Consider the following 14,103-nt stretch of genomic DNA (forward strand, 5'->3'; position numbering starts at 1 on the left):
TCAGAATTTCTACAAATAAATCAACAATTGCAATAGAAAACTATATTTTCCCACAAAAAAACGAGCATACTGCATCAAATAACTATGATAGAAAGCCTGAATAGACGGCGAAAACTATGTGTGAAATTTAACAGGCGATCGTTTGTTGTCTGAATTTGCTAACGCTCGTCGGACATTAAAAAAGGATAACATCTCTGTTCATCGCTGTTCGGATTATACCGGGAAAATTCTTGGATCTTCGGATTGCCTAGAACCTTATCGACGCAGTTCACCGCATAGCTCAGGCAATACTTTTAGCTAGAAATTCATTCAAGTAAATTGCTCATTGTTTCGTATTGCTACATTTCAAATTGCTTTTTTGATGTTTTTCAATTGTTGTTACGGCACCTGGCATCACTGCTCGGATTGTGAGTTCAAGGTGATAGGGTTTTTTCGGATGTTACGCTTGATAGGCTTGAAACGTCAAACTGTAGAGCATAACAAAACAGAATTGAAAGTAAAGGAAAGCGTTCAAGTTGATTGATGCAAATTAGCGGAAAATTGTTAGAAAATTAGTGAAATATTATTGAATTATTGTTATTATTAGTGGATTAGATTGTTAATTTGGAATATTAAGGTTAGTTGAAGTGAAATGAAATTGAATTGAAAGCAAGAAAGATTCACATATTTTACGATTAGTTGCAGAATTTGAGTGGAGCGGAATAGTTGCTGGACAGTGGTAGCGTGAGGAGTGAAAAACTATTCATGTTTGTTAATGTAAAAACAAAATGGTGAATGTAAACTTAAATATACTTTATTACAGTTTTGAGCTGCAACACTAAACGCCGCTACAAGAACATAGTTTGAGATCCGAACATTCTCAAAAATGAATACCGGATCAAATCCTCGCCTTCCCGACCCGAACGAGACGGCATTCAATTGCGGAAAGTGCAACCGACCGGATGAGGACGAAAGCCAGATGGTGTTCTGCGACAACTGCCAACGTTGGTATCATTTTGGCTGTCAAGGAGTGACGTCGGATATACAGGAAGATCATGACTGGGTATGTAGCGATTGTTCTGGTGAGCGAGCAGGAACGACCCCTGATGACCCGGAAGAAAGGGAGGTATTAGAAGCGGAAAGGTCTATTGCTCTCGAGCGCGAGCGGTTGTCGGCCCTGATAGAGAAGAAGAAACGGGTGGCAAGTATGAAGTTAAAGTTAGAAATCGAGAAGAGGGAAGCACTGTGGCAGTTAGAGAAGCAGGAGTTAGAGGCCAAAGCTATAGCGGTAGAAGAATTCAATAAAAAGAAAAGGGCAGAAAAGGAGAAATTGCAACGTAGAATAGATAAGGCTCTGTCAGAACGCGCGGAATTGGAGAACGAGGAAAGCACGATACGATTCTGTAAGAAAACGTCTACTCCAATGGTTCGTTCAGGAGATGTAGCCGAGATGTCAAAAGTTTCGAAAGTCAAAGTGAATTCGGTTCGCGCGAGAGTTGTGGACACTGATGCAACAACAGAAAGTGAAAGTGAAGGTGGAAGTGATGGTGATACAAGCGATGTAAGTTTGAAAGTGGGTGAAGTACCAACGAAGGCCCAACTGTCTGCGCGGCAGTTTCTGGCTAGACGGCTGCCGACGTTCACTGGGAATCCGGAAGAGTGGTCAATTTTTATCTCCAGCTACGAGACGACGACCAAAGCATGTGGCTTCTCCAATCTGGAGAACTTAGTTCGGCTGCAGGAATGTTTGAAGGGAGCAGCACTTGAAGCAGTAGGATCGCGTCTTCTACTGCCTCAGTTCGTTCCAAAGGTAATGCAAGAGCTTCGTGAGCAGTTCGGACAACCGGAGCAGATTTTGGAGACTTTGTTAGTAAAGGTGAGATCTGCCGATGGACCGAAAGCGGAAAAGCCAGCGACGTTCATCACATTCGGCCGACTTGTTCAACAGCTTTGTGACCATATGGCAGCAACCCACTTGGATGACCATCTAACGAATCCGTTATTAATCAGTGAGTTGGCGAAGAAGCTCCCGCCGAGCACGAAAATGGATTGGATCCGTTTCAAACGAAGCGAAGTCAGTAGCAGGAAGAAGGTCACACTACGTACCATGGCTGATTTCTTATCGGAGATAGTTTCTGTAGCAACGGAAGCAGTAAACTTGGTTGATGGACATGCATGCAGCAGTCGTGCGCCCAATCCAGATCGTAACCGAGAGCGAAGCAAATCAAAGCCGCAAGGAGTCTACGTGAACATTCACAAGGATGATGAAAAGGTACCACAAGAAGATGAACCGCAGAAACGAACCCCATGTGCGATGTGCGGTGAAACAAATCACAGATTGCGTAACTGTGACGATTTCTTGAAGCTCGAGCCAGCCCAGCGTTTGAAAGCAGTAGACAGGTGGGAGCTTTGCAGAAGCTGTCTCAATGCACATGGAGATGCGAAGTGTAAGATCAACATCCGCTGCAAAGTGGCAAACTGTCAAGGGTTACACAACACACTTTTGCATCAACTTCCCGTGCACTCTACCTGTAATATGCATAACAGCATTCTTCCTTCGTCGGTGACCTTTCGTGTTGTTCCGGTGATGGTGTACAACGGTTCCAAGGCACTTTGCGTACTGGCGTTCCTGGACGAAGGCTCATCGTACACACTTATCGAAGCTTCGGTAGCAGAGGAGTTGGGTTGCGATGGAGTTGTACGGCCATTACGCGTCTCGTGGACCGCCGGAATGACAAGACTTGAAAGAGATTCCAAGATAGTTAATTTGGCGGTATCCAGTGTGGGTTCAACACAGAAAAGCGAAATGCGTGGAGCACACACAGTGAGAGAATTGGGGTTGCCGAAACAGACTATGCGGTTTGCTGAATTTGCTAGAAGTTATGAACATCTACAAGGCCTCCAGGTGGATGACTATCCGATGGAAACACCACGTATGTTGATTGGGCTCAAACACCTACATCTGTTTGCTCCTCTGGAGTCTCGAATTGGGAATCCTGGTGAGCCTATAGCTGTGAGATCGACGCTAGGATGGACGGTGTACGGCCCACAAGAAAAGTTATCTTCCGAGTCCACCTTTGTTGGTCATCACACATGTACTAGTGTGTCAAATGAAGACTTATATCGTCTTCTAAAATCGCATTACGTATTGGAAGACTCCGCAGTTTCGGTGGACTTGGTACCAGAGTCAAACGATGACCGCAGAGCCAGGGAGATCTTGGAGAAAACAACAGTTCGAGTCGGTGATCAATTCCAATGTGGTTTGCTATGGAAAGAAGACCACATTCTGTTTCCAGACAGCCTTTCTATGGCGGAGAAGCGAATGAAAAGCCTCGAGAAACGTTTAGCCAAAAATCAAGAATTACAGCAGAAAGTTCACAAGCAGATAAGTGAATACATAGAAAAGGGGTATTGCCACAAAGCTACACCACAAGAACTCCAGTCTACAGAGCAACACAAGGTGTGGTATTTACCGTTGAACATTGTGTTGAATCCGAAGAAACCAGGTAAAGTTCGGCTTGTTTGGGATGCAGCAGCTGAAGTCAACGGCGTTTCTCTCAATGCGACACTGTTGAAGGGTCCAGATCTGCTAGTCTCCCTGCCGTCAGTGATAAGTCAGTTTCGAGAACGAAGAATTGGTTTTGGAGGTGACATTCGCGAGATGTTCCATCAAATACGCATTCGCCCAGAGGATCGTCAAGCGCAACGGTTTCTATTTGGCGGAGAAGTGTACGTGATGGACTGTGCCATTTTCGGAGCGACGTGTTCGCCTAGTCAAGCACTTTATGTTATGCATAAGAATGCAAGGGAGTTCTCCGAAATTTATCCAGAAGCAGCCAGCGCAATCGAGAAGAAGCATTATGTGGATGACTACTTCGACAGCGTTGATTCTACAGAGGAGGCAATACGTCGTGCAAAAGAAGTGCGAGATATTCATGCTCGTGGTGGATTCCAGATCAGAAACTGGGTATCCAATTCAGAAGAAGTTTTGCTGCAGCTTGGAGAACGACAAAACAATCAGGAGATTCACTTCCATCGAGACAAGCAAACGGAATACGAGCGTGTTCTGGGGATTGTATGGAACACCAAGCAGGACGTGTTCACATTCTCCACCAAAGTTAAAGAAGAGTTACAACCGTACCTAACAGGCGGACATCGACCAACGAAACGGATTGTATTGAGCTGTGTCATGAGCTTTTTCGATCCTCTTGGACTTCTGGCGGTATTTACGATTCACGGTCGTATCATCGTGCAGGCAGGATCTTTGGCGAAGTGGTTGCGACTGGGATGAGAAAATCGACGATGAGGCATTGGTAAAGTGGACCCGTTGGACGGCGTGCTTGAAAGATGTGGAAATGGTTCAGATTCCCCGATACTATTTCAGCAACGCCATAGCTCTCGATTATGGGTCATTGCAACTTCACATTTTCGTAGATGCTAGTGAGAATGCGTATGGAGGAGTCGGCTACTTCCGAATACTCACCGGTGGAGTTCCTTGTTGCGCCTTAGTTCAAGCACGATCTAAAGTTGCCCCCATAAAACCGCATTCTATTCCTCGACTAGAGTTGATGGCAGCCGTGTTGGGCGCTCGGCTGAAGGATACAATTTTGGAGAGTCATAACTTCGAAATCAAGAAAGTGTACTTCTGGACTGATTCACGGACTGTGCGATCGTGGATTAAATCGGATGCTCGAAAATATCGTCAATTTGTGGCATTCAGGATCGGCGATATTTTGTCGCGAACAAAGACGTCAGATTGGAGGTGGATCTCTACGAAACTCAACGTGGCGGATCAACTGACGAAGTGGTCAAGAGGATCTTCCTTAGAGACGGATGGTGAGTGGTTGAAAGGACCAACGTTTTTACACTTACCCGAAAGTGAGTGGCCAATTGACAATACTGTGGAGCCAAATGATCCAGAAGAACTTCGTGCAACGTGTTTGTTCCATAAAACAGAAGGTGTAGTTCAACTAATAGATCCAACTCGAATCTCAAAATGGAGTGTTTTAGTGAGGACTGTAGCTTGCGTGCTGAGGTTCGTATCGAATCTTCGAAGAAAGGTAAAAGGCCTGGCCATCGAAACACTTCGTTGTCTACCGAAGGTGAACTACATAAGGAAGGTGCATGCAGTGCGGGTGTGTCTGCAGAGAGAAGAGTTCCAGCGAGCTGAAGAGATGTTGTGGCAACAAGTCCAGAACGAAGCGTTTGAAGATGAAGTTCGCATCCTGCGAATTATGCGAGACAACAAAGGCGAGTGCAAGGAGAAGATTGAGAAGAGAAGTCCATTATACAAATTGTCACCGATTCTGGATGACCACAATGTAGTGCGTGTGGAAGGTCGAACAGCACAGGCTGAGTTCCTGCCGTTTGAAATGCGATTTCCCATTATTCTACCTAGAGGACATTTGATCACGACGCGGCTCATCGAATACTATCATGGACGGCTTGGTCATGGGCATCGAGAAGCTGTTGTAATCGAATTGATGCAGAGATTTTGTATTCCGAAAATACGAGTTGAGGTTTTGCGAGTAATGCGTAACTGTGTATGGTGTAAAGTGCACAAATGCAAACCAATCGCGCCAAGAATGGCACCCCTACCAGTGCAACGGGCAACTCCGTTGCTGCGTCCGTTTACGTATACAGGTGTAGACTTTTTCGGGCCAATTCCGGTCGTCGTTGGTCGGCGAAGTGAAAAACGATGGGTGTCGCTGTTTACTTGCCTCACGACGAGAGCAGTGCATCTTGAAGTCGCCAGGAGTTTATCAACATCATCTTGTCTGATGGCGATCCGACGATTCGTATGCCGACGAGGATTTCCTGTTGAGTTTTTTTCGGATAACGGTACCAACTTTGTCGGGGCAAGTAAGGAGATTATCAAGGCTATTAATGAAGAATGCAGTGAAAATTTGACAAGCTCAAGAACTAGGTGGAATTTTAATCCACCTGCAGCTCCTCACATGGGAGGAATATGGGAGCGGTTAGTTCGGTCGGTAAAGGCGACATTGACTGAGCTAGATGATGGACGGTCACTATCGGATGAAGTGTTGGAGACAGTTTTGGCTGAAGCAGAAAGGATGATAAATTCGAGACCATTACCATTCGTATCTAAGGATAATGTGGAGCCAGAAGCCCTGACTCCGAACCATTTCCTTCTCGGTTATCCATCGTGTGGCAGAGAAGTGCGATGGCCATCCGGAAATGAAGCGAAAGGGTTACGTGATCAGTATGAGCGGTCGCAAGTGCTTTCAGATAAGCTGTGGAATCGATGGGTGAAGGAGTATCTTCCAACAATAAATTTGAGGTCAAAATGGCAAGAAGACCAAAGCTCGATCAAGGTTGGGACTCTGGTGTATATGGCGGATGAGGAGAATCGGAAGAGCTGGATTCGAGGCGTCGTGGATGAAATTATCAAGGGAGCAGATGGAAGAGTAAGGCAGGTTGTGATTCGGGCTGGTGGAAAGCTGTATAGACGAGCAGTAGCAAAGATTGCGGTGCCTGAGATCACTGACGAAACATCTGGCTTGGTATAAGGGATCCGTGCCAGAGTTACGGGTGGGGTTGTTACGGCACCTGGCATCACTGCTCGGATTGTGAGTTCAAGGTGATAGGGTTTTTTCGGATGTTACGCTTGATAGGCTTGAAACGTCAAACTGTAGAGCATAACAAAACAGAATTGAAAGTAAAGGAAAGCGTTCAAGTTGATTGATGCAAATTAGCGGAAAATTGTTAGAAAATTAGTGAAATATTATTGAATTATTGTTATTATTAGTGGATTAGATTGTTAATTTGGAATATTAAGGTTAGTTGAAGTGAAATGAAATTGAATTGAAAGCAAGAAAGATTCACATATTTTACGATTAGTTGCAGAATTTGAGTGGAGCGGAATAGTTGCTGGACAGTGGTAGCGTGAGGAGTGAAAAACTATTCATGTTTGTTAATGTAAAAACAAAATGGTGAATGTAAACTTAAATATACTTTATTACAGTTTTGAGCTGCAACACTAAACGCCGCTACAAGAACATAGTTTGAGATCCGAACAATTGTGAAATTTTAAATTTATTATGAAACGGATTTATTTAGGGAAAATTTAAACTTTGGTGGGAAAAGATAGTTATTTATTGCAATTGTAGAATTATTCGAGGAAACTTCGACTGCTCGCATATCAATTATTTATGGGAAATTTTGATTTATTTATGCACTTTTTGATTTGTTTATGGAACTTTTGTAGTTTATTATTGCTTTTCATTAGTCGTTTGTATGTTAGCCGTTCTGAATAGCTCTTTTTATGCAGGCTAGAAAAAAGTGCATAGAAATGACCTGCATAAAAAGAGGTGTTAGTGTACGTACGTATACATATATTAACAAAAACAAAGCCTGTATCAGCAATAATCTGAACACGTTAATACGTCAGTAATTTTATAAAAAGTGCGTCAAAATAAAAAAAAAAGATTTGGTCAGAGAACATGATAGTAATACTTTCAGTTGAAGGCTTTCAACAGCACTACATGCGTAAACGAGACATATACAACACATAAGTCGAGCTATCGATACTGCCACTGCAAGTAAATGACTGAAATTGTGAACACTCAAAATACATTATTGTTTGCACCTTCAAAATTTCAACAAAATCGATGAAATATTAACATTTTTATTTTAGAAACATGTTTAAATTTTGAAGAGTGGCCATAATCCAAATTCTGTGTGTGTGAAAATTGACACCAATAAGAATTGATCAAGCAAATTTAAAAGTTATGAATACGTACATTTCGATGAAAACACGAGATTTTTTACGTTTGTGGGTAGCCTTATTGGTTTCGGAAAGGGTGCTGGTAATCCCAAAGATATTAAGGCATCATCTGAGACTTAAATTGCATATGTTGCGTATTTTATAGGCGCAATGAACAGACTGCCGCTTTGAATATAGGTGGGCAAGCCTGGAGTTGCAGCGCCGGGGTTTGTTGCTTTATTGCGCGACCGATCGATGATTTCGAACCATTTCGGTGGTTCTCCTCTGTATGTTATGAGCCCACGGTCACGTAGTTCTTTCAACTCCGCGCGGGTGAATTATCTTGTTTATGCATTTAACACTGTTACATGAACCCATCGCATCGGTTCGGCTCGCTGCAAGACGTGGTGTGACCACTTCGATTTTGAGTTCAATTTCGGCGCTACTGACTGTTGTTGTAGTCTTCATACCCCGACGGGGGTATTTTGGGACGACAATGCCCCGATTGGAACCGGTTTATTGGTTGTTTTGCGCCGTTTCCAAATGAGCAGTCGCCAAGATTGCATCCTAAACCGGTGTTTGGTTTTGAATATATTCAAGCTGCCCTCGAACGCGAACGAAACTGTGTCAAATCTATCGGCGAAAATTGCAATCGAGAAGAAGATGTCGGTCGATTAACACCTATTCGTATCAGATAGATTGCTTCTCGTAGATCAGAAGATGTTTGTTTTGGGGTTTGGAGATTTTTGGAGGCGCGTATTAGAAGGGGATTTGTCATTGAGGAGTGCAAGGTTTCTTGCGTCAACAGGCCTGCCCAAAGATCAAGTAACGATTAAGTAATAGCACATCAACAAGGGGAGGAGAAATATCAAACCGGTCGACGTAGACAACGGTAACGACGACGACGCTGCAATAGTTGAACTCCGAAGGTGTGCGACAGACATGCATGTGCTTGGATGCTATTCAAATTTATATACATTCCACATTGGGTATAGTGATGGAATACGTAATAGGAGTGCAACGTGCACGCCTCTGATTGAGTGGGACTTCGGTTCAAGACAAGACGAAAATGAAAGTTTAATAACTGTGTTATTTTGAAAAAAAAAAGGAATATGCACTAATACTTTATTGTTCAAATTACATACATACAATAATAAAACAGAACTTTTTCGGGGTGTTACAAAAATAAACTTGACTCAACTTTCAAGAGGTTTTGAGATGTCCCTTTTCTAGAGTAAACAATAAACATTTTTTTTTATCTCGAATTCGATTATCAAATACATACACAATCACGATTGGCAGCGGGAAGTAATGATCGTCATTCGATTTCGCGTGTTCGTGTCATTTGCTATCAATTTTTCACGATTACAATCATCAATTAGGTTCACTTTTTCATCCATCCATAAGCCGTTCGTCCGTGTGTATAGGTTGCTGATTACGCCGCCCTCAGGAAGTTGTTCGGCCGTTGTGTAGACAAGATAGGGGAGAGAAATTCCCTGTTGATAAGTGGCTTTTCGCGTGTGATTCATCTCGGTAGTGGTATTGCACTTGTTCGGTACGTACTATGGGCTCGCATCATCTGCAAAGTCCGTTTTCGGTTGGCGATTCTCTGACAAGATAACAACTGCACCTTGCAGACGTGGATGTTTCCATATCACTATCGTCCCTTGCGGTTCCCGTCTGCTCCGTCCAAACTTATCATTTTAATGTTTGTCTTACAATGTGTCAACTAATCTGTCGCGGTTAGAAACGTGAGAACTCTACCAACTCACCGCCTTCATAATCTTCTAAGAAAAATAAAAGCATATTGATACTGCTACAAGTACATGGTAGACGTGTAAGAATGTGGATTTTTTCTGCCAAGGGATTCGGCTTACTCCACCGTGACGGATTTGGCCAGATTTCGAGGACAATCGACGTTGCATCCTCGTAGCACTGCAATGTGGTAGGACAGCAGTTGCATGGGAATGACGGTGAGGATGCCTTGCAGACAGTCTACGGTGCGTGGGATCTCCAGGGATTTGGATCCCAGGGACATTGTTTCCGAGTCTCCTTCCTCACAGATGATAATTGGTCGTCCTTCGCGGGCAGTGACTTGCTGCAGGGCGTTAATGCACTTGACGTACACGGGATCCCTCATGATGATCATCACAATCGGCATGGTGTCGTCGACGAGGGCTAGTGGTCCATGTTTCAGTTCTCCGGCCATGATGCCTTCACTGTGCATATACGTCAATTCCTTGACTTTAAGAGCTCCCTCCATACAGGTGGCAAAGTTGTAGCCACGGCCCATGATAAGCAGCGATTTCTGCTGATAGAGATCTTGTGCGATTTCCAGAACCTTTTGGTCCAGTTTCAGTACTTGTTTGATGTGCGTATCTAATTGGCGAAGTCCTTCGATGATCTCCTCTCGTCGTCCTTGAAGGGATAGCCTGTCCTCGCTCATCACCAAGGCGAACATGACCAACGAAATGAACTGCGATGTGTAGGCTTTCGTCGAAGCGACACCGATTTCAGGTCCAGCGTTAACGTGCACTCCGCAGTGTGATTCACGACAGATAGAACTTCCTACTGTGTTGGTGATTCCGACGATCAAAGCTCCTCGCTGTTTGCAGTACCGCAGTGCCATCAAGGTATCAGCCGTTTCTCCCGATTGCGAGATGAAGAAGCAAACATCGTCACGGTAGATAGGTGTGTTACGATCCAAGAAATCCGAAGCAAGTTCAACCATCACAGGAAGCTCAGTCAGTTCCTCCAACAGCTGACGGGTAGCAACGGCACTGTGATATGAAGTTCCACAAGCAATCAGCATCAACCGTCTGCATCGTTTAATCTCTGGAATGTAGTCCTTGATTCCACCGAGAGTGACTTTCATTGATTCGAAGTTGACACGTCCACGCATAGTGTTGATTACGGATTCTGGCTGTTCGAAAATTTCCTTCTGCATGAAGTAGCGGTAGTTGCCCTTCATGATCTGCTGAATTTCCATCTTCAATGTTGTGATTTCACGAGCATGTGGGTCATCCAAACTCTTCTTCAAACGATGAATACACAAAGCACCATCCTTAACTGCAGCCACATCATCATCCTCCAAGTAGATAACCCGGTTGGTATGTTCAATAACAGCCGAAGCGTCCGAAGCAAAGAAGTATTCAACTTCCTCGCCCGGGTTGATGAAGTCCGAGGTATTATCCGCAGTCGGTTCAAACTGGATGTTGCCCGTTGATCCATGACGGTGTCCCTTGCCGTACAGGATTGGGACATGGTTTGTGGCCAAGCAGGTTTTCGCTTTGATGCCAACCAAAAGTGGCGAGCCCCGACGAGTGACAACACATTCTCCTGGGAAGTGCTTCGATTTGAAGGCCAAAGCAAAGGCGCCTTCAATCTGTTGCACAACCTGTTCAACCAGTTCTCTGAACGAGTAGTTTGGATGCTGGACGTACAAGTGATGCACCAGCTTGGCAATGGTTTCAGTATCCGTATCCGATTCGAATACGTATCCACGGAGCTCCAGGAACTTCTTAATGTCCTTGTAGTTGGTCACAATACCGTTGTGAACCACCACGAACGAGTTCGTTTCATCCGAACGCTGTGGATGCGAGTTCACGGCACTGGGGGCACCGTGAGTTGCCCAACGGGTATGCGCTATACCCACATGTGATTCAATGTTGTCGTTAAAACTGCCGTCCTTCGTTGCGTCGATAATGGACTCCTCTAAGACCTTCACCTTTCCAGTGCGCTTGAAGGTGACGATCCCCGACTGATCCGGACTGTCTACTGCAACACCAGCCGAGTCGTAGCCACGGTATTCCAAACGCTTCAGACCCGTCAACAGCAGGTCCAAAACTTCGCGCCTCGACTTTGGCGTCAGATAATTCAAGTACGCAAAAATACCACACATTTTATCGGTTGATTACACACAACTGTGTTTGTCCGTTCTCCGTTTCTTCAGGTGCTCGCTTTCAATAGAAAAAAAGCGAAGCAAAACACACGCTGGCAATTGTCTATGTTTATTACTTAAGCACACACTGTCACGATACGAGCTGCTCAAACCGATACGGCACTAATCTATGTACTAAGTCTTCTTAGAGGGAAAGGAAAACGCAAGTCCAACGAGGCAAAACGACGATGAACCTCTCGCGAACACGGAACACAACCGAATGAGCCGTCTGGCACGGATCGTCACTTTATGACTTTGCGCGGAGTTTTCGGAGCCACGCTTGCAGCCTTCTCTCGCGCGCGCACTCGGCTTGGACTTGTCCAACCAGCTAGCTGCTAGTCGCCAACAGAGTCAGTGGTACCAGTTTTTCCGCACACGTACTTCTTCGTGGTCGACCACCTCCTCTCACCTGGCAGCAGCAATCGACTGTGATTTGGGTTTGTTGTTTCAGGTTTCTTCTCTCGCCGTCGCCAGCCACACGCACTCTTTCGGGGGTTGTCGTCGAAGGCGGATTGTTCTCTTCAAGGCAGCAATACGAGTCCTGAACCGTATTCCAAGTCGCGCGCGCGTACTCCGTACGTTCCGTTGCGGTCTTGGTTCGACACTGAGAAAACTTTCACTGACGACGGAATGCTTTATATACCGACTGGCACCACCCGAACTTGGTTCTGTCGGGTTCGCGAATCTCTTAGTATCCCTGTTCTTCTAGACACCAAACAGGTTTTGTGCGCACCTATGTTCTATGCTCTCTCCTTCGGGGACACACTGGGCGCTGGACTTTGATGTAATCGACACCTACTATTGAGTCACTGCACTTGTTCTCTTCCGACGCTGAACTGTTGACGTGTAGCAAATCCTTTCGTCGTTCGTCTTCTGCTATCATCGGTTTCTTGGAACGACAGAAGGCAAAAATGAATAAAATACACACATACTCAGCCTTAACTACATTGGCTGCTTCAATAACAACTACCCGCTAATGGGGGAATAATCCTATCATACCTCCTTCTGTTCAAGATAGATGATGGGTATTGTTGTACATGCATCAATGGGTCGCATTTGATAGTGTATTGAGATTGCGAAAAAAAACAACACGAACTTGACACCGTGGATAGCGGTATCTGGAATGTCAGCTGACTGTCAACACGTCCAGTCACCACCCGCACAATTCTTCATGGTGATGGGGTACCTGGAGGAGGGTGCAGAAGCTTGCGGAAGACGAGGAATGAGCTTTTTCAACATTGGTAGCGGATGCTAGCGAGGGATATGTGCTTTAGGAGAGTGGAATAAACAGATTTGAACTGACCGTTTGGCTGAGTGCATGAACATTGAATATGTACAGGAAGGCCGTTAGTCTGTTTAGCACTGTGATGTTTGTTATGTTCCTAATTCTTGTATTTTATTCATTATTAAAATATTTATTTAGGGTAGCGAACCACTTGGGCAGCGGCCGCTATTTTGGGCACTATTCGCTATAACTCAGTCAATTCCAAACTAATTGACTTGAAATCTTGTACACGGCTAGATACTAAACGTATCTCATTGCATTCCAAAAATTGTGTCAATTGGTTCAGAATTGGCTGAGTTATAGCAGAAAAGTGCCCAAAATAGGACCCCTGCCGAGATGGTTCCGTTTCCCTAATTGATTAAAAGTGAATTCGTATGTTATGTTATGATTGGCTTTGATGGCTGAAATTTTTGGAATGGATTTTTTCTTCTTTCTTTTATTATGGTCAATGTTGTGAAAAATAACCATGTACGTATATATTATATTGTAATTTTTCACATAATTGGCCATAACTCAAGAGCGAAAAACAAGTGCATTCCAAAAATTTCAGCCATCAAAGCTTATGAAACTACCTTCTCAAAAATGTTTTTTTGAAAATTTCCCGCGAGTTCGGGCATAGTTTTCCCGGCTTTTCTTTATGAATTTGCTCAATGGTGGAAAATTTTGTGGAAAACTTTTTCCTTTTCACATTTTTTTAGATTCCTGAGAAAATTTGCTTTCAATTTCTAAAAAAAACTTTGTTTCTACCATGCTTCGTTCTTGAGTTATGATTTTTTCAAAGAAAAGGCTTATATGACACATTTGGACATTTTTCAACAAAATTGGCCATAACTCGGAAACGAAAAAAAAGTGCATTCCAAAAATTTCAGCAATTCAAGCTTGTGGAATAAACTTCTCAAAAATATGCTTTTGATATTTTTTTACGAGTTTGGCCATTGTTTTTCCGGCTTTTCTTTACAAATTTTCTCAACTGTGGAAAATTTTGTGGAAATTTTTTTCCAGTTTATATTTTTTTTTGGATTTCTGAGAAAATTTGTTTTATTTTTTTTAAAGAAACTTTGTTTCTATGATGCTTTGTTCTTGAGTTATGATTTTTTATAGTAAGTAGTTTCAGGGGCAAAGAATTGCCACCTGAGTTTTCCGGGAAAATAGGCGACCCTAAATTTTTCTTAT

At 43.8% G+C, this 14,103-nt stretch overlaps 2 protein-coding genes across 2 annotated transcripts; one reads left to right on the forward strand and one right to left on the reverse strand.

Moving 5' to 3' along the window:
* Window positions 1-1,186: 1,186 nt before the first annotated feature.
* LOC134290957 (uncharacterized) lies at window positions 1,187-4,270 on the forward strand. Its single transcript, XM_062858190.1, has one exon. It carries the CDS (start codon window positions 1,187-1,189, stop codon window positions 4,268-4,270), a length of 3,084 nt encoding a protein of 1,027 aa, XP_062714174.1.
* Window positions 4,271-8,816: 4,546 nt separating this feature from the next.
* On the reverse strand, window positions 8,817-12,788 carry LOC109399090 (glutamine--fructose-6-phosphate aminotransferase [isomerizing] 2). The gene is made up of 2 exons (XM_019671518.3): window positions 12,645-12,788; window positions 8,817-12,534 (listed from the first exon to the last, which is right to left on the reverse strand). The coding sequence occupies exon 2, from the start codon at window positions 11,604-11,606 to the stop codon at window positions 9,579-9,581; it is 2,028 nt and encodes a 675-aa protein (XP_019527063.3). The 5' UTR covers window positions 11,607-12,534; window positions 12,645-12,788; the 3' UTR covers window positions 8,817-9,578.
* Window positions 12,789-14,103: the final 1,315 nt, after the last annotated feature.

This window comes from Aedes albopictus, chromosome 3 (genome assembly GCF_035046485.1).
Source record: "Aedes albopictus strain Foshan chromosome 3, AalbF5, whole genome shotgun sequence".
NCBI classification, from domain to species: domain Eukaryota; kingdom Metazoa; phylum Arthropoda; class Insecta; order Diptera; family Culicidae; genus Aedes; species Aedes albopictus.

Coding starts and splice junctions, on each gene's coding strand:
- LOC109399090 (XM_019671518.3), bottom strand. CDS start 11,606: ATGTGTGGTATTTTTGCGTACTTGAATTATCTGACGCCAAAGTCGAGG.
- LOC134290957 (XM_062858190.1), top strand. CDS start 1,187: ATGAAGTTAAAGTTAGAAATCGAGAAGAGGGAAGCACTGTGGCAGTTA.